Source organism: Lepeophtheirus salmonis, chromosome 13, assembly GCF_016086655.4.
Source record: "Lepeophtheirus salmonis chromosome 13, UVic_Lsal_1.4, whole genome shotgun sequence".
Taxonomy (NCBI): Eukaryota; Metazoa; Arthropoda; class Copepoda; order Siphonostomatoida; family Caligidae; genus Lepeophtheirus; species Lepeophtheirus salmonis.
The window spans coordinates 41,051,651-41,076,181 of NC_052143.2; the positions used below are offsets into that span (position 1 = coordinate 41,051,651).

A 24,531-nucleotide genomic window follows, 5' to 3' on the forward strand; every position below is an offset into this window, starting at 1 on the left:
CAATTTGAGGATTGCGTCTCTCCTTACTTTTTCCATGATGACTATTGTTTGTCGTCAAACAATTATGGGGGAAGTTATATTGTATTGTTCACGCAACCTTTTATATTAGTATGATTTAACCCCGAATATCCACATTATGGATCTGGATGTAGTTTAAAGTAGTTCCAATTTATCCTGGACACCCTGTACATTATGTTAACTATTTTAGAATATTAGGTTGCATTATTACAAGTAAGAACTATTCCTGTTAATAAATAATAAAATAAATAGACTTTCAAAAATCGAAAGTTGTTAGCTCGGAGGCTAAAATGCGATGGGTGTCTGATTTTCTCCACGCCTAAATAAGTGTCAAGGAGATCACAAAGGTCCTCGGGTGCTCCCAAAGTCTTGTTTACAAGATTAATAGCATGGTAGCTTGAGTTCAGATCCTTGATAGGTCCATGGCAGTGGTAGACACCAGAAAATCGGGGTCATGGTGGATGTGGATACGCCATCATCAGATGTGTGCCCAAGCCGACGAGGTAGCATGCCAAGGCTTTCAACATCAGTGATTGGACTGTGAGGAGGTATATTAAGTATTTCGAGAATTTATCTTCAGTACAATGACATCAACAATTGCTTTCAACAGTAACTAAGGCCAACTGGGTCAAGAGAGACCAGAAATGGTTGACTTGATTAAAACAATAATGAGTCAACATTACGGATATGTTCACTCCCTCAACTATGCAATTCAAGTCGAGAAGAGAGCCTGTGCTACCCCTTACCGAAATTTGGCTAAGTGCAAGTGATTGGTCGTACAGCAGTGGTTGCCATTGTCTGAATCCTTCATCATGAAGTGCTGGGGCACATTTAGGAATTTGAAAATTAGAAATATATATCAACAAAGAAATATGTGATAAAGCATTAATATTGTATTCCTTTTCATTCTAGCAAAAGTTCATCCTTTTTTTTCAATATCAAAAAGTCCACGATTTGACACTCCCACACAGATGATGTAATTTTATGGTTTTTTTCATTTTCCCTTATCCCGTATGCAACTTTTTCTGGCCTTGGTAGATTTACTTTTACTTAAAAAAGTGAAGTTAAGGAGGATGCGTAGTTAGCTATGGATTAATATTCAACGCTCCTAGCATCAAAAAAAGTATTTCCACAGCCATTACTTTGTGCAAATATTGATCACGTGGTCTTTCTTTTGCTAATTTTTTTTTAAAGCTTTAATAATACCGAACGATATTATATAAATTTGTATATTAATTACTGATCTTACAGATCCAAAGATACTCTTACGTTTGAGACATAGAAAAAAAGTAGCTTATGTTTAGTGCATTATTGAAAATTATAAGGCAGTTAACCCAAATCCTTCAGTTATTTTATTAAATAAATTATTTATCAATTTCGAAATTATTTTAAATATCGTCAATCTAACCAAAAATATACGATTTATTAAGCTAGCAACTGGGCAAATGTATTGAAAAAAAGTAACTTATAAATTTTTTTCTAATTTTGAAAATACTTTTATTTAAAGTGACCATAGTTAAACTTCATGAAAAATAGTCAATTTGGATTTCTTATGAAATATTTGGTATCTGTATATTATTTTATTTTAAATAACATAATCAATAATTTATTTTCGTTTCTTCATTTAATATATCTTAAACAAATTTACGTCTAATAGAATATAATTTGTGCATTCTTAAAATTTAATAATAAAAAAATGGTTGAATATTATCTTTATATAGGGAGATCTTTGAACAAATTCAAAAAAAAAAAAAAATTCTTCGCGGATATTTTCATTGAACCGACCCTGGCACTAATTTATATATATAAATATAGTATAAGAAAACAGAAAAGGACGGCATTTATTCAAAAACTCCTTTTATCTGTGACATTTAATTTAATGTTCAAGTTAAAAATCAGATTTGCGCCTGGGAAGTGCTTGAAATATTTCATATATCCATGTATATAAATATATAATGTTATATGGGTTTTAAGGCAAAAGAACATTTCCAAATAATTACTGTTAATAAAAATTGTTTTCTTGTTGAAATTATTGGGGGATTATAATTTGGATTCGATCGTATAATTCGTATTATTTAATGTATAAGCACATTTCTGAAATCCGCATTAAATTTGAAAGGAAATAAGATTATACTTCTACATGGATTTTTTATCGTTTTTAAATCAAAAATTGTGCCAAATCGGCTTATAAAAGTAAGTACAAGTTAAAATAAAAAAAGTTTGAAATCCTGATTTTATATTTAAAAAAAAACTACTTACAGATTCATAATAAATTAGTTATGACAACCAATATTTTTCTTTAATTTGAACACGTTGTGTAATATATCACATGCGTTATATTTATGTTTATACTTAAAGAAATGCTCAAAGCTCGTCAATTAATATGATTTTTTTACAAAAGTAAGGTTGTGTTATATTCTAATAATTATTTTCAATTGTTTGTATTCTTAAATATTGGGTGTATCTTCAAAGACGACAAAATGGAAGCCAAAATGATTTTTATACTTGAAATGCTCACGCGCCGGAAGACCCAACCGAGATTGCCAATGACCTTAGGATCAGCCAAATAGCTGCGTATGGTATTAAAAAACAATTTAAAATCCGAGGAACAGTCCCAGAAAGTCTAGGAAATGTTGTAAACGAACAGTGAGAACAACAGCCATAATTATTCAGGTGAAGACCCGCCTTACTATAAACCCAGTTTGGATAATTTGCAGTAACGTGAGCGAGGTTATACTCCAAAAGATCATTAAAGATAACTTGGGAGCAAAATAAAGGGAAAGGATAAAGAAAACTTCTTTTGAATGTATCGAAGAACATGTGGCCTCCCGGGTCCCACGACCTTACTCCTTTGTATCTAGGCAAAGGTTGAAGAAGCTAAATGCAACAAATCTCACAGGTCTGTGATATATTTGGACTCCACCATCAAGGCCGTATGGGCTGACTTGTCAGAAGACTACATCCGTAAGGTTTGTGTGGCCTTCAGGAAATAAGTAAAGGCCGTCATTGAGGCTGAGTGAGGTTATATTGTATTAAATCTCAATTGCATTTATAATTCACTAGAAATAAACTTAATTTTTTTTGTAAATGTCTTCAATAATTAGTTTTTAGTAAAGTCTGAAAAACAATCTCGAATGTTAACTTAAATATGACGCATGGTGTATGTAAAAAATATAATTCTTTAAGGTTAAAAATCAGTGGTTCTGAATCTTTATACCCCTATTACCTGAATCCACAATCTTAAGAGAGTCATTCCTCCTGGATTTATTTAAGCTCAAGGATTAAATTATACATTTTACAAAATACAATTTTTCCTTTATTTCCTCCTTCGATAGAGAACCACTGTCTAAAAGAGTAATCAAATCCCGGAGTCCAAGTGGTAACATCTCTTAATTTTTTAGAGGCATCATTGTAATTCAATCAAATGCACACATTTTCAACTCATAACGCTCTACTGACTCCATCTTTTAGAAGCAAAGTACATATTTCAAATAAATTTTTGCATTAAACCCGTAAATACAGAAAATATATATTCCTTTTTTTAAAAGGTATTAAAATCACATATTTCACGTGTCAAGAAGTTGGCAGCGTTGTATAATATTATATTATTTTGAATTATTTATTTGCATGTATTTTAGGAGATGAGTTCTTCACACATCTTCACAGACTCATTCTTTATCATTCATCCCATAGTTGTGCATTGATTTTGCTTAACATATGCACATAATATGTTAAATGTATTGAGGAAGGGATTGTAACAAAGTGTTACTATTTGTCAACAACAGTTCCAGTTTTATCATGAGCAGGGCATATGAGAAGGATAAATTCGCGGAGCCATTCTTATAAATAGGGTTTCAATGTTGGTTCCTTTTGAGCATAAAGTTACGGACTTCCTACTTTAAACTTCTTTTTTATTGTATGGAGTCTTTGATCTACTAAAGTTATTTAGGGATCTTTTTCAGTAAATGACAATCATTGTTTAGCTTTAAAACGTATTTTTTTACTTTAAAAGAGGATTATGGCATGTAGGAATACGGTTATAATACTGATATTAATACAGGGAACAGGGATCAAATTGTCGCCAAAATATGTTTCTACAAAAAACAACACAAAATATACATTTTGTGTTGTTTTTTATTGAAAATCAAAACTATGACGAGCATATAGGTATAGAGTAGCCATTCATTTGATATAATCACCGTTGGCATCAATAACGGCCTCAATACGGCCTCTAACCCGGCCGCAGGCTCTTCTGACCATCTCATTGTCAATGTTGCCGAATACCTCCTTGATGGAGTCCATCAGGCTGGCCTTGGTGCTATGGGGATGTCTGTTGATATGTCTCTCGACATAGCCCCAGACAAAATAGTCCAAAGGATTAAGGTCGGGAGAGTTAGGAGGCCACAAATCCTTGGTTACGACGTCATAACAGTTCTCGGTTAACCACTGCATGGAGATTTTGGACACATGGCAGGGTGCTGAGTCCTGTTTCCACACCCAGGGCCTGTTTCCGCCCACCCCTTGGATCCAAGGCAGAACCACCTTCTCCATAACATCCAGGTAGACCTCTATATTGTCCTTTAGACCCGTTTCAAACATGTGGGGAGGCATAACATGACCTTCACTGCTGACCACCCCGAACACCATGACCGTTGCACGGAACTTGGTCTTCATTACCCTCCTCACATGGCAGGTGCAGGTGGCTATCCACCTGTTGTTCTGCTTGTTGACCTTCTGATCTTGACAGAATTTCTTTTCATCAGAGAAAAACCACAGCATCTCGGGCTGCTTTGGGTGCTTGAGCTTGTTGAGCAATTTTGTTGACTTCATCCGCCTGTTGTCCTTTGCCTTCTGGGTCAAGATCAGGCCCACCTGCATCTTGTAGCTCCTGCACCTTAAATCCAGAGATACACAGTCCCTTATTGTTTTCTCATGGCAGCCCAGATCCCTCAGCATGGCCTGCATGGACCTTGTAGGGTCATCCGCAACCATCTTCTTCACCTTGTCGACAAAGTCGGTGTCCCTGACCTTCCTGTCGGCGCCCTCCTCCTTGGGTGCTCTCTTTATGGTGGCATCAACATCCCAGGTATCCTCTAGCTTCTTATGGATACGCTGAACAGTCCGTAAATTCACTCCTAAGGTTGAAGCAATCGTTGAATTGGAGATTTCACCTCCATTATTAACCAATGCCATGACTACGGCGGACCTCGAAAGGTCCTCGTTCCACTTATAGCTCTTTATCTCCTCATATCATGACGGCATGATGCTAACTGAACTATATATCGTCAGCTGACGAAAATAGCTTTCCTATTTGGTAACCAGTTTTTTATTTGATAATGTTGTCTTCAAGTTATCAAGGTTTAAAGTAGGCGACAATCTGATCCCCGCTCCCTGTATATAAAATAATGATTTTGTATAAAGCGGCTAAAATGTTCTTAAATATTGCATGATTCTGGGGTTATTGAGTTATAAATTGATATAATTGTTTTAGAAACTCTAATAGCTCACAAGCTAACATAGCAAAACTTAAATTTAGACCAGAGATGAATTGTATGTTGTACTAGACGTAATGTATAAAAATGGACTTAAATGAACATTTCTCAAACACTATTACATATATCAAAGCTATATTTAATACATTGAAAAATCAAATTAATACCGACAAATTATATTGCTGCATCAAATTTTTAAATGCAGCACATTACTTCAATTTTACCCGTGTTTAAAGCAGTTCTTAGCGTACGTTTTCTCATTAATTTAATTGTATAGTCGATCAAAGCGACTTCTACCATCTTCACAAATTGGGCTCTTACGATCTCCTTTTTCAAATTTTTTGAATTGAAACTTTTCAAGCATGTAGAAAAATTATTATTAATATTATTCTTTTACAATTATCATTACTTTCTTTTTAATAATTAAATTGGTCAAATGCAAAGAAAATTACAACTACTACAAATTACACAAAATAAGTTCAAAATAATACATTTTTTCTATTACTAAAAAGAATTAATATATTAATGAAGGAATTATAAAGTTTTCAAAATATAGGGAGAAGTCCCCTTTATAAAAGTAAATTTTATAATGTAACATAGTTTAAAAATCCACTAGTCCCCAGTATATAACTGTAGATTTTGTTCAAATCTACAGGAATAATTTTTCATAAGAGTTTTTGACATTATCGTCTTCCCCTTAAGGTCATTTTTTCCAATCATTGTAGGATAAATGAGAATGAAAATTCCACAGCTTCCTCATTCACGGTTCGTTTGAACCAATTTCTTGGTATATATTGAGGATGTCGCCAATGGGAAATATTCAACAAATATGAATATGCTCAAACCCTCACAAAAGTTTTTTTCGTTAGAAATGGAAGAGAAGTAACAGAGAGCTAATGCATGTACAATACTTGGGTCCATAATGAACAAAATAATACTATGTTGTTGGTTGATTCAAATAAAAATAACCATGAGTCTTTTCTTTTTTGTTCGGATCCATATTTAAAAAAACGGTTTTTATTCACTTGTTTACGTAGATATTTAGAAAATGTGCCAACTCATATTTTCCATTAAAACATATTGCAAAAAATAGTTCATCAGTGTAATACAAAAAACCATCTGTTCCTCCAGTGAAAACAATTTAATCAGAAACATAATTAGAGCCAGTCCATTAACTATATAATATTCAAGCTCGTTTTTTATTTTAAAATAATTCACAGTTAAAAACTTTATACATGTATAGGTTGAGTGATTAAGCATTATATATTTCCATTCTTTAACAATTGCTTTGGATGTTCACCGAAATATATATATAAGTAGCAAAACGAACTTGTTGGGTCAAAGAGTCTCCTTGGCTGTGATGCTACAAATGATTGGAGGCCCCTTCCTCCCCCCCCCCCCAAAAAAAAAAAAAAAATTTTGTTTTTTACAATAAAATTAAAAAATTGTAACTTTTTATCAAAAATTTACTATTTAAAATCTAACATTTTAAATTTAATTTTTGAAAACAGCTTTTGATTTTTCTTTGAATAATTTAAATATTTGAAATGTTTGTCACAAATTTAATTTTTGTGAATTGTAATGAATTTTTAAATTTTTTTTGTAAAAAAATTAACATTTGTAATAAGCAAATAGCCGTGGATTTTTGAAATTTTATTTAAAAAAATTAAATACTTGAATTTTATTTCCAAAAAATTTAATCTTTGAAATTACTAAAAATTACGTTATGTGATATAATATTTAGATATCATGTTTTATTTAGTTTTTAATCTTTTTTTATTTAATTTATGCTTTTTACATTAACCCTTCCTCGAAAGAAGACTTGTTTTTTGAGATGCTGCCATGAGAACATCAGTGATATTTATTTATCTCGTTAGCTCTCAAACGATCAATAATTTGGTTCATCAAGGGTAATTCATAATCAGGTCTTTTTAAATGGGGTGTTGTCAGTTTTTCATGTTGTTGATGGTAACTGTGAATTTTTAGAATTTTTTTCCTAAAAATTTAATATTTGAAACTTATTTTTGAGAATAGCTATGGATTTTTGAAACTTTTTATGAATTGCTGGATTTTTGAAATTTTATAAAAAAATTATATTTGGATATTTTTTCTTATAAATTTAGCACTTTAAATTTTTGCCTAAAATGTTAATATTCTTAATTTAATTTGTCCATTTAAAAAAAATTCCCTAAAAATTATATTTTTGAATATAATTTATAAATATTGAAATTTAAAATTTGGTGAAAAGCTAATAATTTAAAAAATTAAAGGGTTCATGTAAAAAGCATAAATTAAATAAAAAAAGATTAAAAACTAAATAAAACATGATATCTAAATATTATATCACATAACGTAATTTTTAGTAATTTCAAAGATTAAATTTTTTGGAAATAAAATTCACATATTTAATTTTTTTAAATAAAATTTCAAAAATCCACGGCTATTTGCTAATTACAAATGTTAATTTTTTTACAAAAATTAAATGTTTTGTAAATAGCTGTGAGCTTTTTAATTGTTTTCAAAAAATCTTATATTTGAAACTTAATTTTTTAAATTTTTTTCAAAAAATCTAATATTTGAAACTTAATTTTTTTTTTTTCAAAAATTTTTTGAAACAAAAATTAATATTTGAAATAATTTTTTTTTTTTCAAATTTTTTCAAAAAAAAAAAATATTATATTTTTTCAGAAAAAAAAAATTTAAAGCCCCTCCCATAAAAATATATGTATATAACCCTACAAATGCCCTATTAGTAAGACCCGGATCCGAAAAGCCTCTATTACAAATACAATAATTGATTTTATCTAATGCTTCTTAAAAATGAGGGGTGATCATTGAACAATTGTATTTTTGATTTATATGTAGGTATTCATGTATACATTCACATAATCAATGTAAGAGATTTTTTAGATACAGTCTATTTATTTTTGAATAACAACTTATGGTCAATGTGGAAGTGACCTATTTTATAAAGAAATGCTATTGCAGTATGTTAATGGATCAAACATTCCTTTGGATCTCTCTCATAAATAATAACTGTTTTACTGAGGTGACTTTTTGCATTATGAAGCCGAGCCGGAAGAGAATTGGACGATAATGTAGTTAAGAAGGAATATTAGTTTGTGAGACAGAGAATTCAAATTCTGTCTTTTTGATTTTAAATTAATTTTTTATAGAATATTTGGAAATGACATGCAAAGTATTAATAGATAAAAAAAAGTACGTCAAAAACAAGACGTGTATCTGAGTAAAATGGTGTTTATATTTTTTTTGTTTTGTATAAGAAATATTATTTATTTCATTCTGAAACTTCTAATAAACTAAAATTATTTTTCAAAAGTATTTTCAAATTAATCAATTCAGGTCAAACTCATTCCCCCAAATTCTAGATCGATCCCATGGAATTTAATTTCTATGAAAGTTGATTTTTTATTCTCATTTAATTAGTTCCTCAGCTGAGTTAAGTTTTAGCAAAATTCTCTACAACTGTATCCAAACAATATCAACAATTTCTTAATATTTCCTGTGATCAACTGTCGATTTTAAGCTTCTTATCCCCTCATCAGTGTCCTTAACGTTGAGTGGTTGATTTCGAATTATACTTTGTTAAGCTGTGACGAATACCATCAATTATTCAATAATAATTTATTTTATGGATGGGAAGAATTGGCCAACTACGAACTAGTTTAGGGATTTTTGGGTTCTTAAAACAAAATACCAGCCCTAAGGGATTTTATGTTCGGAGAAGTTTTAGTAATAGTCCTCACCTCAATGGAGCTTAATCATCCAAGTTAAATAATTATATATATATATATAGTTGACCCATTGCGTTTGAGATACATCAGGAGACTTTTATCGTCTCAAATGTGCTGTCGGAAGAGATTTTGAAGATCTGGAAAAATCTATGATACCAAGATCATCACGTTAAGCTGTGCTGAATTTCCTCTTTGTCACATTGAGTTCAATGGCATAACTCATCATAATAGTGTGATATCATTATTGATTTTCGACTCCAGGATATTGATGATGTGATCATTTCGCTTTATTTCCTAAATATGAAATAATTTAAACAGACATTTTTTCGTACAGACTCTATATATTGTACATAATATATGCCTACTGTGTAGTCGTATGCACTAATATTCATATATTGTTGCATGTGTTGTAATAAAAAAATCCATAAGAAGGAGCCTCACAATATTTCCTTCGCTCTTACTCTCACACACAGCGGGGTCAGGTAAAGGCATGTTATGAAAATGAATACATAGATAGAATCTCTAATTGAAAGTAATATGTATATATATACACTTAGGCTATTACTCTATTCCATTCTAAAGGAAATTTACTTCCAACTATGGTACATATATAGGAAAATCGTGAACCATCATTCAATGGTTGTTGAGCCATTGTAATGAAGCATATTGTTTCATTTGTACATTTTGTACTTCATACGTCGCTTGAATCTAATATACATACATATCTAGCAGCTCCATAGTAGTCTGTCTACCCAAGCTACTTGTAAAATACGATTATTATGCATATATCTCTACAGAAGTAGTTTCAATTAAAGAGACTATTAAGAAAAGAAGCGACTAAACAGGGGAAATAATAATTAATAGAATGAAAAAACATGTACCTCAGTTTTATTCACCCGCTCACGCTCCCCTGAATCAAAAAGACAAAGGTTGGGACTTTTGCAGAGTGTGATTAGAATAAAACTGTATTGTGTCTCTACCATTTCTCAAAATGAACTTTGTGCAGTAAATTTTTAAACATATTATAATTGTGAAGACACGACTTAGAGTCTATTAATTACTAGATTAGGGGAAAAAGTATTTTCTGACTCCTCGCTATATTTCAATCCTTATAAGAAGTATTACAATTATCCGATTTAAGCAAAGTATGCCCTCGGACAACCAATTTTCATAGTCCTCAATTGAGGCCCAATTTGTATCCCCAAGCGAATTGGGCATAGACAGGAATGGTGATAGTCATTTGGTACCAGGTCTGTACTGTAAGGTGGATGCATAAGAACTTCCAATCCAAGCTCCCGGAGCTTCTGGTACGTCATCAAAGATGTCTTTAGTCTGCCGTTGCCTTAATAATATCTTTTTGTCTGCTATGCACCAATGCTGACCCCTAAAATCGTTCGCCAGCTACAAACGGTCGAGTTGTTCACAATAAAGGAAAAAATTGAGGGTTTGTCCATAGGGAAGAGCTCACAATAGATTATTCCCTTCCCATACCACCGAACAAACAGCAACACCAGCCTGGAAGTCAATCCCGCCTTGGCCAAGGTCTGGTTCGCTTTGTTGGCTTTCGACCACGATCTCTGTCTCTTGACATTGATGTAGGTGATCTATTTTTCATCACCAGACACAATTCGCTTAAGAAATTATGCGTTTTCCCTATCAGGTTTTAAAAATGTAAGATATGGCGAATTTCATCGTTTAAGGCCTCCATACTCGACGCCCAATAATTCAAGACTGAAACAACCAAGATCAATACTGTATAAAAAAGAGTTTGTTGTATACAATTACACCTTTATATCACTTTCTTCTATGATTTGATGTGATCTATAATTATCAAGATATACTTAGTTTTAAAAAATGGGTAAAAAAGATAATACGAAATTATATTTTCCCCAAGCTAATATTTTATAATATAGAATATAATATTTAAGATTGTAGGATTTTTCTGTTTTTCATTGGAGGCTCTTTGGCTTTGATTTTATCATTTGTGTACGTTTTTTTTGCCAAATAAAATTGGCCAACTTGCACCCAAGATATTTTTTGAATTGAAACACTAATATATATCTTAATACTTAGCCGATTAACTTAATTAAGGCCTTAAGTAAATAACAAATAGTTATATTTATATAAAATAAAAAGAGTTTATTAATTTAATCTAATAATTGAGTTTCAATTATTTTAATGAAAATGAGAAAAACTACTCCAAGGGTATCAAATCAGACACCATCTCACAGCTTTACATTGGATGTACTCATCATCCTTAAATAGATGTTGCTGATTTATCAATACTAGATGGTATTCTTGTAGAAACAAGAAAAAAAATCAAAAAAAAAACAACTCGTGCCACTCTTCCTTATTCCTTTTTTTTTTTAGTTTCAATTACTAATCTCAAAAAGTATTAGGGGTTGCTGTAAATGAAATTTACCTAATAAGATATATATTTAGTTCCATGTACATTGTACAATATAGGAGTGGTCTTTTTTTCTTATTTTATAATTAATTACAATGCATGCTAAAAGTCATTTTTCATGAATGATTATCTTCTTCTTATGAGAGGTAGGGCACAATACTCATAGGTACAACACACAAGGTAGGAAGGTGTAAAGGATCAACCCTAGGGCACTTATTGAACGATTAGTTAGATACCTACCTACTTCGAGTAGTGAAGAATAAAGGATTAATGAGTTTCTCTTGTTTCGTCTTTGCCATAAGTATTTATACATATATTACTATCGAAATCTATGGCTGTAAGTTGGTATAAACATACTTTTTAGACGGTAATAACTAGGGTAGGATTCGAGTAAAAATTGTTGTAGCTTGAACAAAAAATATTTAAAAACTTCGATTATACACAAAATATTCGTAATTTTTAGGGAAGGAGGAGCTTGGTATAAATTTGATCAAAATTTTTAGGAAAAATATTTGAAAAATTATATTTCAAATAATAAATTTTTCTGATAAAAAATTACCAAATATTTATTTTTTCAATTTTTTTCTTAAAAATCAACAGTTATTCACAAAAAAAAAATATTTTGGAAAAACATTTGAAAAAACCACAGATGCTAACAAAAATGGAAAAAAAATTATAACATTTATTTTTTTGTAAAAAAATTTCAAAATTATTCACAGCTACTTACATTTTTTGTGTAAAAATTTAAAAAATCAATTGTTTAAAAAAGAAAATTTAAAAATTATATTTTAAATATTTAATTTTAAGGAGAAAAATATATAGCTATTCACAGAAAATTAAATGTTGCAGAAAAAAATATGAAAAATTAAATTAACTTAGAAATATTAAATTTTTAGAAAAAATTTTCGAATATTAAATTTTTTTCCAAAAAAACAAACTCCTTTACTTTTGTGGGACAGGTTCAGTCCCTACAACCCACTCCTCTGGGACTCCCCTGATTTGAATTTGCAGAGCGGGGATCCAAAACTTGCAGTAGCATAAATAAATTAAGAAAAATGAAATTTAAGAAAAGACTACTAAAAAACCAATTTGTGATATGTTTAAATACTGCATTTATATCTATCTTTTATCAACCTTGTCCTTTTTCACATGTAATAACAGCTTCAATACCCCCACATAAATCATTGGCATCTCAACCATGTCTATGGCGTACCACGCTAACATAATGTTTACTCGCATCTGAGAAAAGTGGGCGACATTCTTTTTCAAGATGGCCCAGCCAGGGGTGGAGGGTGTAGAGGTCAGGGTTGGAGGAGGGCCACAAGAAAGCAGACATATTGTTGTTGCAGAAGTTTTGGTTCTTCTTAGTTGTATGAGTCTGTGATGGACTTCTTGATAATATAGGCAGTTCAGATGGAGATGCCAACGGCCTTTGTACCCCTTTCGACACTGACACTCGTACGGAAGAGATTGCAAACGCATTGCCATTTTTGGGGTTGCTTTGACATTTTTACACTTAGAGATAAAAACAAAACTTGTAAATAATTTGCAACTTTCATTTGGTTGGTTGAAACCTCGTAACTAAAAACAACGGGGATAAAAACTTAATCAAATGTTACGACAATTTTTTTGGTACCCACTCTGTAAATTAAACAATAGAAAACAGGAATTGGATCAATTTCTTCAACTACCCTACATTGAATGATCATTTTATTCATTGAAGTATTAAAATAGTAAAGAAACATGGTCTTTCTAAGCCAAGCCTGGTCCTTCAAACTAGACTTGACTCAACGTTCAAAAAATCAAACTCAATTCAAACTTCAATTACTCAAACTCTACATTTCTAACTTGAATCCAACAACACTATGTTACATATTTAAGTTGATTACTATCAGTGAGTATAAACTTACTTTTTATTATAGACAGAAACCACTAATACTTAGATACAAGTAGAAGAGAAATTTCTTAAAACTCTGTCAAAACAATTTCTTTTTCACGGAGCCGGGCGAGTATCAACATAGCTGTTGTTGTTATTGTGAATTGTGATGTTAACCTGGAGAGGTTTTATCACTGTGGAAGAGGGTTTGCACTCCTAGAGAATACTAGACAATACTCTGGTATTTCCAAGTACAAACAACCCTCTCTTATTCAACCCCCTCATTTGACGTACGCAAAACCATTTATATCATAAAATAATAATAAAAAGAAATGAAGAATGAAAATTTCTTCTTCTAGAAATATATACATATTATTTTGTGTGTTAAGAAACCATCTTATCATCATCGTTAAGAAGCAGGATGGAGGAGGAAGGGGGGAGGACTGTTTACCTGAGCGTACTTTTTCTGAATTAGTTACTTGAGGAGCGCGTTACTTGTGGAAAGAAAAATAAATGAAGGAACACAATCCAAATGGTTGTACCGGGTCAGTAAACCTATAGAGCGCTCCCGAGACTCATACATGCTGTACAAAAATTGTTTGTTATTTATTATTCATAATTATATCAGTGAGTCTAATATACTATAGCAATATAGTGAGTGCTGTGGGTGCCTGAGTGAAGCTTTACCAAAAAGTGATTTTCTCATTAGTGATGAAATACCCTCCATCAGTTCTATTTTGGTATGTATATACAAAAAATGTAGCTGCATTCTGTAGCCATAAGTCATATTTTCAATCCGTTGCTTAATATGGGAGAATCTACATATATTTCCATTTCATTTCCCTCAGCCATCTTCTTCATTGCCATTATTACCAAGGGAACCCTGATATATATTATTATGTGTTAATATAGTATTATCTTCTACGGAATAGCGGTTTCTAATTTCTATTTTATAAAGTGTGTGTATGTTCTATGTGTATTTCCTTTTCTTAGATAAAGTGTGTGTTCGTATTATTATATATAACTGCTGCTGCCTTCAATACTATGTTTTTTCTGTGAGGGGGGAGGATCGGATATAGGTATGTAAGTACCTACCTATGTAAATGCAGAAAACTAAATAATAATATGTGTATAGTATTAAAAAAAAAATTTTTTTTTTGAGGAGTTAGCCCCCAGGGAAAACTGTTTCCTGACTTCCCTACATGGTTCACTATGAAACTAATGTTATAATAAAATATAGACACTGTTTGTACGTACTTTCCATTGTATATAGCTAATATATAGCTAATTTTTAAATGAGTGTGTATCTACATTATTTGTTAATTAGATATAAGCAACGTTTTATATTTATTGATCATTTGTCAAAAGTTATAGTTTGTTTCTTATTAATGTGGTTCTGTACATATGTTTTGTGATCTTTTACCTTCATTTTCTTTCATTCTGAAGGAAAGAAAATACCTTGAGGAAATGTTTTGTGAATAATAAGTACATAGTGCTGATGATGATTGATATTTTACCTATCCATCCATCTACCTATTTATCCATGTAGATTGTAGGTAGGTCGTCAGAGAGAAATCAATGGATTTTGTAGTGTCTTTAGACATAAATAACCATGTATATATGTACATAAGTACACTTCAATTACAAGTATATATTACATATAAATACATCATCAATGAGATTACCTTGAATTCTTATTTTGCATCCGTGCTCTGATTGAAAAACTTTAATTTTATTACATATCTATGAATCCGTTTCCATCAAAATATTTATAGGCTTATATACTTTAATAATAAGTAACTATCTCCAAATTATCGTTATATATCTACACTGTACAGGGCATACAGAAATTAGGGTAATGCAGAAAAACGTTAATAGCATATTTATTTCTGAAATGACGATATTTAAAATTTATACAAATAATTTTAACTAAATTTTCTATAACATATACAAATTTCATTCAATATGGCGGACTCCAGCCTTTACAGTTACTGTCAGATAGCGACGAAAGTCCTTGACAGCGGCACTGACAACTTCATGACCTATCTTGTCCCATGCTTAACCAGCAAAGCCTTCAGGCTTTCGAAATTCTTATGAGGCTTGGCACATGCCTTGGCTCAAGAATGGACCACAAAGCATAGTTCATAGGGGTTTAACCCGAGAAGATTGGATGCCGTTCTTTCTTTCACAAAAAGTTAGAAAAATTCACTGTGAGCCAGTTCAGCATGATCTTGGCACAGTCTGAGGGGACTCCATCTTGCTGGAAGGTCCGAGGCGGATTCCCAAACTCCTGCTTGTGTTTCTCCCAGTTCCTCCAGATAACCACTTTTGTAACTTGAATGAGCTTGGAAATAGCACCAAAGGATTTAACTAAACGATCACTTATCACTGGTTCTCAGTCAGCGCCATGTTGGTGAAATGACATAAAGAGATCAGCCGTTTTAGTTTAAATGAATATACAAATGATAAACCTGATATCACAAAATTTCGACAAGCTAGAGACAAGTAAGTATTAGGCAATTGCGATTCCTCTCATTTCTGTACACTTGTACATTAGACCGTCTTGTCTTCGACTAAATATTTTAACCATGCATATAGGCATTTTCTGCTAGGGATAATAAAAAAGCTGACTTTGACTAAGTAATGGCCCCTTTGGCCATTTTAATTAAATCAAAAAAGGGTTTTGGAGCCAAATGGTCCATTTTTAGGACGTATATATAATATATATGCCTCAAACTTTGAAAAAATCCGTTTTTTGATTGTCTTTCTATGTGCTGATAAAATTATAAATATGAAACCTAAATTGGGTTAGTCTAAAAAGGTACCTACACACAATTCTTTCTTGAAGAATATCATTTTTATGCTACCCTATAAAAATAGATCATCTACCCACTTACTTTAAGTTCTTCAATTGCTCCAAAATTGTCCTTGCCGTAAGTTTCAGGGAATGTTGGAAGGGGATTGAAAAGAAACGGTTTTTATTCGTTCATAAATATTACTTACGAATAGGGGCGTATATAACAAATCCTAATAAATGTGCAATACTCGTATCGTGACTTTTAAACAGTGTCAATGGGTCCTAATCGTGAGTCCTTCTCTATTACATTATATTTATGGAGGCACCACGAAATTTATTCAAATAGATGAGCCACAAAATGATATCCACACAAAACCAAATGCAAACAATTATAACAAGTTTGAATAAGCACGAGTATCTTAATGGGTTAAATATTTACCATGAATTCCATGGAGACTTTTTGTATAACTCATTTTAATGAAATTGAAGGATCTTCTCAATGAAAATGATGATCAATGCTTCATTGAAATGCCTAAAGATCTTTTAACCATGATTACAAGTCATTAGCTGTATTGTGTATTTTTTGATATAGAGAATTATAATGTTTCATTTTTGTATTGCTATATGTAAAACAAGATTTTTATCCTATGTAGGATTATATTTATGTACTGCACGCTTTGAAGATATTTAAAATCTTTATTTTGAAATAAATAATTATCATCTTTATTTGTGAGCATGTAATTAAGAATCTTGGGGAAGGAGTGTATATGAATATATATGTATACTACAAAATGAGCATAATTAGAGAAAATTCATAGGTATATAATTAGTTGAAGAAACTGAATAAGTTTCAATGATGTAATGGAAAGAAAATTAGAAGGTCTTTGAAAGTTTATTTATACATGTTGAATGGAGATTAATGAAAAGTGATTTTATTGATAGAGTATTTTTATTTTGTGTATGGCTTCATATAAAAAGCAGTGGTCTATTGATACATCCGGAGCCCGTAAACAAAACTCACCAGGAATTGGTAGAAATTATAATGTGTTTTAAATGCTGGATAGTTTTAGACTCTTTAGTATAGCACTCCTTTTTGGTACTTCCTTCACCTATGAAGTTTGTATCACTAACCTACAAACATTTTGATTTTAAACGCCTGATTATAGCTAACTAAAGTATTCCTAGCTAGCCTAGAGGTAGTTTATTGATATTAACTTGCTAGTAATTAAAACGTTAAGCTAAAACTACTAACTGTTTAGTAGAGTTCAAATGCTGAAAATTGAATGCCAAGCATAAAAAAATTATAGTACTAAACAGAGTCAGCTATTGGCTAAATAACGCTGATATATAGCTTTAAAAACACTGAAAACATCATAGCTAATATTGTAATGCTCTTTACTTACATATAGCTAGCTATATGCCAACTAAATGTTTGCTGGGTATATATATCTCTTCTAAAGACGTCATAAATTTACAAAATAGTGCAATATTTAAATTGTAATCTTCGTAAAAAATATTCCTTATGTAGTATTTTGCTTCATTTTGACTATATTCATGGTATACCGGATGGTCCATTGAAATCTGAATGCTTACTAATTCAATAATTAATGAAGGTTGAGTGATTAAAATTAATTCTTATATAGGTATATTAAAATCTAAAATTAGTACAAAATAAAACAAATCTGAGCTCTGTAGCTTAAGTACAAGTAGAGAAAATGACAACTTTAACGTGATCGACAAATTTCCATTTGCACACTCCAAGCAGTTGGGCCTCTCCAAGACCACCATCTATTCCGTCAGTAAGCCCAAAACGTTGGAGAGGAAGAAGTGTTCTGTCAAAAAGGACATACTGGACCCGGAGGAGTGAAATAAAACAGCTCAAGCCAATCCCCCAAGTCCATGTGGGTCCATACAAGAGATCTCGGGGTTTCATACCAGACTGTCTAGAGAGCTATCAAAAAAGTGGGCTGAAAGAGCCTTGACAGGGTGGAGAGGCCACTTTTGGCCATCCCTATAGCCCTGATGCCCACACCTCTACTACAACTTCTGATTGCATGTCAAAGGGAAGGCCTGCAGTGTCTGTCATCCAAACACCCAGGTCCTCAAGCACTGGTGCGCCATGACAGAGGACTATATACGCAACGGGGGCCAGGACCTCTGCTGCCGCCGCCTGGAAGCTATCATTGCCGCTCAGGGCGACTACATTAATGATTAAGAGATCTGATACACACATCTATTTAAAATGTTAATTTTGTTGAAATTCTATTGTTAATTAAAAATTATATTTTGTTGAAGTTTAACATTCAAGGTGTTTAGATTTTAACGTACCACTCGGTAGCTATTGAGTCCACACTCGACTCCAGACCTCATGACCATGAAAATATTTTAACTATTTGTTTTGGCATCCCATCATAGTAGCATTTATTAAGGCACACAATAAAATTAAATATTTATAGAAATGGCTTTTGCTAAAAGTTAATGGAGCTCCATAATTACTTTCTCCTTCAAAATAATGTGTACATATAGATATACATATACAAACATATCATTTCTTTATTTGAAGTTAATTACTAACTTTGCTCTTCCACGACCTCACCTCCAGTAATTCCTCATTTATACGTAGGTACATATATGTTATGTATGAAAAAAAACATATCTCTGAGAATATTTCTTAAATGCAAAACCAATCTCTCATTTCCTTATATACATACAAATATACGAATATATTGTAATTTTGTTAGTTTGCTATTTACCCTTTTTGAAGATAGTATTTTTAATCATCCTATCCTTTCTCAAAATCAAGGACGCCAAGATCTTATAAGGTCAAATCATGCCTATTGTTGTTATTATATACTATTAGGTATCTACATATTATAACCCTCCTCATTCATAGTAAGACTGTTATCTTTAGCAAAGTCCTTGATACCCGAAAATTAATATGTTATATGTATCTATGATATTGGAACTGGAGATTGAAAGATCCAACACTTATTTGTTATATTATGTTATATATATGCAATTCTTTTGCAAAATATACTAGTGAATGTAATAGGTTTGAAGAGGTGATGGTGTTAAGGGAAACCATTTTGATGGTATTTTCTTCTTAATGGGTACCATTAAGTTTGCATTTCTCACGGATGTAGTTTTAAAGACACTATTCTCATATTTCTTTTCCTCTACATTAGAATTTCCAACTCAACCAAAAATAGAAAAGTAATCAGCATGCCAGAAGACAGTCATCGGACACCAATGGCCTGGCAGCATCGGAACCAAATCAATAGTAACGGGTATAATTCTAGCTCAATGGAGATGGGACGTAAGGATCCTCGTGGCCCGAGCAAGTATGGCACCAATAGCCATCATCCTCATCAAAGCACCAATGGTACGAATATCCATGCACACCATGGGCATCATCCTCTTTCTCCACCCACTCCTAACTCGAATCGATATGCCAAAGCACCAAATACTCCCTCTTCCGCTCATTCCAGAAATACCATGAGAAACGATGGACGTAGGGATTTACGAGAATCATCAACAGACAGGTAATAAACATGATGATGATTTGTTGTGTGTGTTTTGAAGCGTTGAGACATGCATGTAACTTGTGTGACGGTAGTTAGTCCAATATTATTTTTTCCCTGCGTTATAAGATGACATATGGTGTATTTTGTTTTGTACAAATGTACTAACTAAGTAGGTAAATAATGAAGCTGGTAAAAAGGAGTCATAACAGTCTATAAAAAGTTTTTACTTTCCTAATGTTATGGTTATAATTTAAGCATCAGACTCTCCCAAATGTCTCTTCATTTCTTGATGAACAAAAACAAACATCTATTCATCCCTGTTTCCCGTATTTCAAATGTGTTTTTATATGTACACACATAGTATTTATGTATGTGGTTTCAATATACTATAATAACTAAGCATCATAATAAATAAAAACTTGTCTTAATTGTGCATTTACCTCATCCACGATAGATATTCCCATGATGGTAGAAGCTCCAATAAAACCGCTCAGAGAAACCCACATCATCACCATCAGTCAGGCTTTAGAAACCACCGATCTGAGGGAGGAGGTAGTGCGGGTGGTGGAAAAGCTTCCTATTTGCGTTCACATCACTCTCCCAGCTCAACTGATGATACTGTTGAAGAGACAACAGAAACTGAATCTCAAGTGAATGACATTGCTCGAAGTACAAGTGAATATGGACGACAACCGCCAGTGTAAGATGTGACATATATATTATGTTTAGACTTAGGATTTTTGAGCGACTTTTTTGGTCGAAATGAGTAACAAAAAAGAGCACTAATAATTTGAAAATGAGTACCAAAAGATCAAAATTGAGCAATTTTTAATTAAACAAAAATGGTGTTTTATGGCGATGATTTAAAGTAATTAGTGTTATTTTATATTTATTCATAAATTTTGCTGTATTATTTCGACAAATCAAGATTTTAGAAATATTTTCTTAAATATAATTTTTGTGTTCGATCTGTATTGATCGTTTTAACATACTGAAACCCCGTTCAACGCTCAAATTAGTAATTGGATCAAGTTTGATGTAGGTGAGTTCTTCAGCAGTCTTGTTAGACGGAGACATCTCATCATTACCAGCACTGATTATATACCACCCCCCATTTTTGTATAAATGGAAGATCGGGATTTTGCAATTTGGCGAAAAAAGTATTTATCCTTTGTTGCAAGATTCAGGAGATTATTCAACAGTCAATTTTGGCCCAAATTTGCCCTTTCTCTAATTGGCTGTTGTCAGAATCTGACACCCTCACAAGTCCGATCATGCAATCATAACCCTGATTACACATAGCTTTACCTCTAAAAAGGGACCATGATGAAGGAAGGTTTTTGCAGGCGGATTTTCCCTCCTAAAATATAGTCAAAGAATCATCAAAAGCTGTTGTGCTCTCTAAATAGAATCCAAATTTTCTATATTTATTTGATATCTATTGAATTTATTGAAATGAACAATTTTCACACGAAAAAGGTCAGAGTTAACAATTTTTGTGCCACTGAGTGATAGTTCAGAAATACTAAGTCCAATTATGATATTCCTTGTACAAATGTATGCACCCATAACCAATCTCTCATCTTTCACTTTTCAGCGTTCATGGTTATCCCTATCCCGTGGCCTACCAGACACCTCCTATTATGGCCCCAGCAAATCCATTTGTTGGCCAACAACTCATGATGGCACCTAACGGCTCTATTCGATCGGTTCATTCAATGCCAGTCCTTACACCTGGGACTAGTTCCCAAACCTGGGATGGGGAACCCTGTCCGGTGCATCATTCCAACGTGGCCATGCCCCTCGCAGCACTCTATGGCATGGGACAGCATCATCCTCGCTTAGGTCACTCCTCTGTTCCACCTTCTGTTATTTCTGGACCCCCTACGACTGTTAGAAGAGCAAGATCTATTGCAGAGATGTCGGCTATTACGAATCGTCTAGATTCCAAATCTTTTCATGGCTCTATGAATTTGAATCCACGGATTGTTCTAGCCGAAAACGGAGCTCCGTCGACTCTTCCGGTTAGGGAGGCAGCAAAGATGAGAAACGGTACATTGACTCGAAGTACTGTTGGAGTGCCTGATAAAACAAACTATTCATCTGACATTCATTGTTGCTCTGGGAGTTTTATAGTCATGTGGATTATTTTGGGCATCATTACGTTTGGTATTTTACTTGGAATTGTTCTCAAGTTTACAGTCACGTAATCCCTTAACTCTATTTAAAGCATTAATAAAACAACTTAAGAGGTCCAAGAAGAAATCGAATTCCTAAATATATCATCAATATTATCAATTTCCTCTCCATTCTACATTTTTAGTACTCTCAAATTGTCGGAAACTTTCTCTTTTCATTGCGTTCAAAAATGAAAATCTTTCCAATAGTATACTATCTCTTCTGGATTTGACTTTTTTACTTATATTCATATCCATAAATATTTTCATATCTTATTTAAAATGTATTAGCTTTAAAGGTTTTGAAAATTCATATTTTATTTAGAAAATATTAAATAGTTACGCGTTTTGTATTTGTGGTTTCATAATTATTTTATTTATATGTGTCAAGATATCAATTATAAAAAAATGGTTTTAGTAAATGGTATTTCTACTATTAAATTGAATATATAATTCATAAATTAGCACCATAATGAGAGAAAAAACTCTTAGTCTAAGCTAAAAAATATTTACGAGTGTGGTAGTAATTTTTTTAGTTATTATTTTTCTTAGTTATACAATATGACAGATTATTTTATTATGACAAAGTTTATATGGTTAATTTATCGAGAGATTAAATATTTTTATAACGCATATAGCTTTTAAAATGTGCTATAAAATTATGTCTTTGAAACTAATGCTCAAATATATAATACTTTTTTATATTTACATATGCGGTTAAATAAAATCTTTGTTGTTCCAAACGTTGGTATGTTATTATTTTAGAACGTAGACGAAAATAATCCTTTTGATGTTTGTCTTTTATTGAATTTCACTTAATTCTAATGCATTTGTATATTTCGGTGATTTCATCCCTTGTTAGTGTATTTCATGTGTGTTTGATTAATTAAAGTATATTTGAATATATTTTAACGTAGAAACATCATCTAAATCACATCTATAACGTTTATAGAAGTTTTTTGGCTGGTCAAATACTGGCTGTAGTTTGCCAATAACTAATTTGGTCACTTTTTGCCATTAAGGTCCTCCAACATTGGTTAGACTCTATCTGGAAAGATGAAAGAGAGTAAACTTGATAACGATCCAAGACATCTTTATATGGAAAACGGGCAATGATAGTCAGAAACACACACCAATCTGAGAGTACGATTGATTAAAACTACATCAAACTATTGTCCTCTTGGTAATTTGTTTGTTTATTTTTATGATAGAATTATGAAATTTGATTATCTACAGGAACTGGAATTTTCATGTTGGCCAAAGTAATTAAAACATGTTTGCTATATGAATCCAGTCATGTATTGATTCACATATAATAAAAAATTATTTAAATATATTATTTTTGAAGTGGCATTAGCGAAATATCACAATATGTTCAATATTTCCTTAATTACTTCTAAAATTATGATTAATTGATATTTCCATATTTTTAATATTTTGCATGATCAAAAAGTGACTAATTAAATATTTTGTGTTTAAATATATAAGCAAACTTCACAAATTGATCGAAACCCATTAATATTCGGCATGCAAATTATTTTATTTTTCAAGATAAGCTGATAAAGATGTCGTAAGCATATTATTAACAGCTTAAATGAAAGAAAGTATTATTTTTTCTGTACCCACTACACTTTTGTTATATTAATAACATTATTTTGTAAGGTTTACACAAAAAAAAACTTGTATGATTGACTGTCCCATGTTAATACCGTGTCTGGAGACATTTTTATACAAGTTACAAAATTTCAGATTTTATCAAAAGCAAATTTTGTGTGTTAAAAATCGATGTAAAGAACAAGTAAAATGTAAGTCAAAGAAAGACAAATATCCAAAGTATTTATTTTGGGTACTAATCTATAACACTATGCAACAAAATGAAAGTCTTGGAGCGCCGCAGGCTGGACCCCACAATTATTATTGTTCTTAAGTCATACAACACGAAAATGACCATTAATACTTACATGTTTCATAAACTAAACTAATTAGGTTACGTGAATATATATTACAATAATATTCCGGGAAGAATTGACTCCTTTATATCTATCAATTAATCAACTTTGAATATGAAGTATCTATAAACTTTTACTTAAACTTAAACTTATTCATATTAGTATATATTATTACTTCAAAACTCATGAAGAGGTCAATTTTCCCCCGGAATATTATGGTAATCTGTATTCAACGCAACCTAACCAGCGGATTTTATTAAAATTCCTTAATAAATATGAAAACTAAATTGACAAAAATCAATCAAAAAGTGTTCTACGGCTTGAATAACAATAATATGTATGGGTTTCAGACTGCGTGCAAAATGCTGTTGCATGGTGTAATAGTTATAATCCACTATATTGTGGCTAAAACTTCTAAGAAGATGTCGGACATGAAATTAATTTAGTCACCCCTCCCTCGTCTTCCAATAATTGAAATGTAATAGCCAAATGGCTTAATTGTTTGTTTGATAAGATTTATATGAAAGCCATGAAAA

The 24,531-nt window shown here is 31.8% G+C and overlaps 1 protein-coding gene across 2 annotated transcripts; it reads left to right on the top strand.

Moving 5' to 3' along the window:
* The first annotated feature begins 14,026 nt into the window (after positions 1 to 14,026).
* Positions 14,027 to 22,789, top strand: LOC121128206 (uncharacterized). Of its 2 annotated transcripts, none has more exons than XM_040723781.1 (4): positions 14,027 to 14,288; positions 19,531 to 19,887; positions 20,324 to 20,569; positions 21,467 to 22,789. In XM_040723781.1, exons 2-4 carry the CDS (start codon positions 19,568 to 19,570, stop codon positions 22,077 to 22,079), a joined length of 1,179 nt encoding a protein of 392 aa, XP_040579715.1. In that variant the 5' UTR covers positions 14,027 to 14,288; positions 19,531 to 19,567; the 3' UTR covers positions 22,080 to 22,789. The 2 variants fall into 2 exon arrangements, with proteins under 2 accessions (XP_040579715.1, XP_071748991.1); XM_071892890.1 differs by lacking the exon at positions 14,027 to 14,288 and adding an exon at positions 14,330 to 14,627.
* The last annotated feature ends 1,742 nt before the right edge of the window (positions 22,790 to 24,531 follow it).

Coding starts and splice junctions, on each gene's coding strand:
- LOC121128206 (XM_040723781.1), top strand. CDS start 19,568: ATGCCAGAAGACAGTCATCGGACACCAATGGCCTGGCAGCATCGGAAC. Junction 19,888..20,323: donor CGAGAATCATCAACAGACAG/GTAATAAACATG, acceptor CATCCACGATAG/ATATTCCCATGATGGTAGAA. Junction 20,570..21,466: donor TATGGACGACAACCGCCAGT/GTAAGATGTGAC, acceptor TTCACTTTTCAG/CGTTCATGGTTATCCCTATC.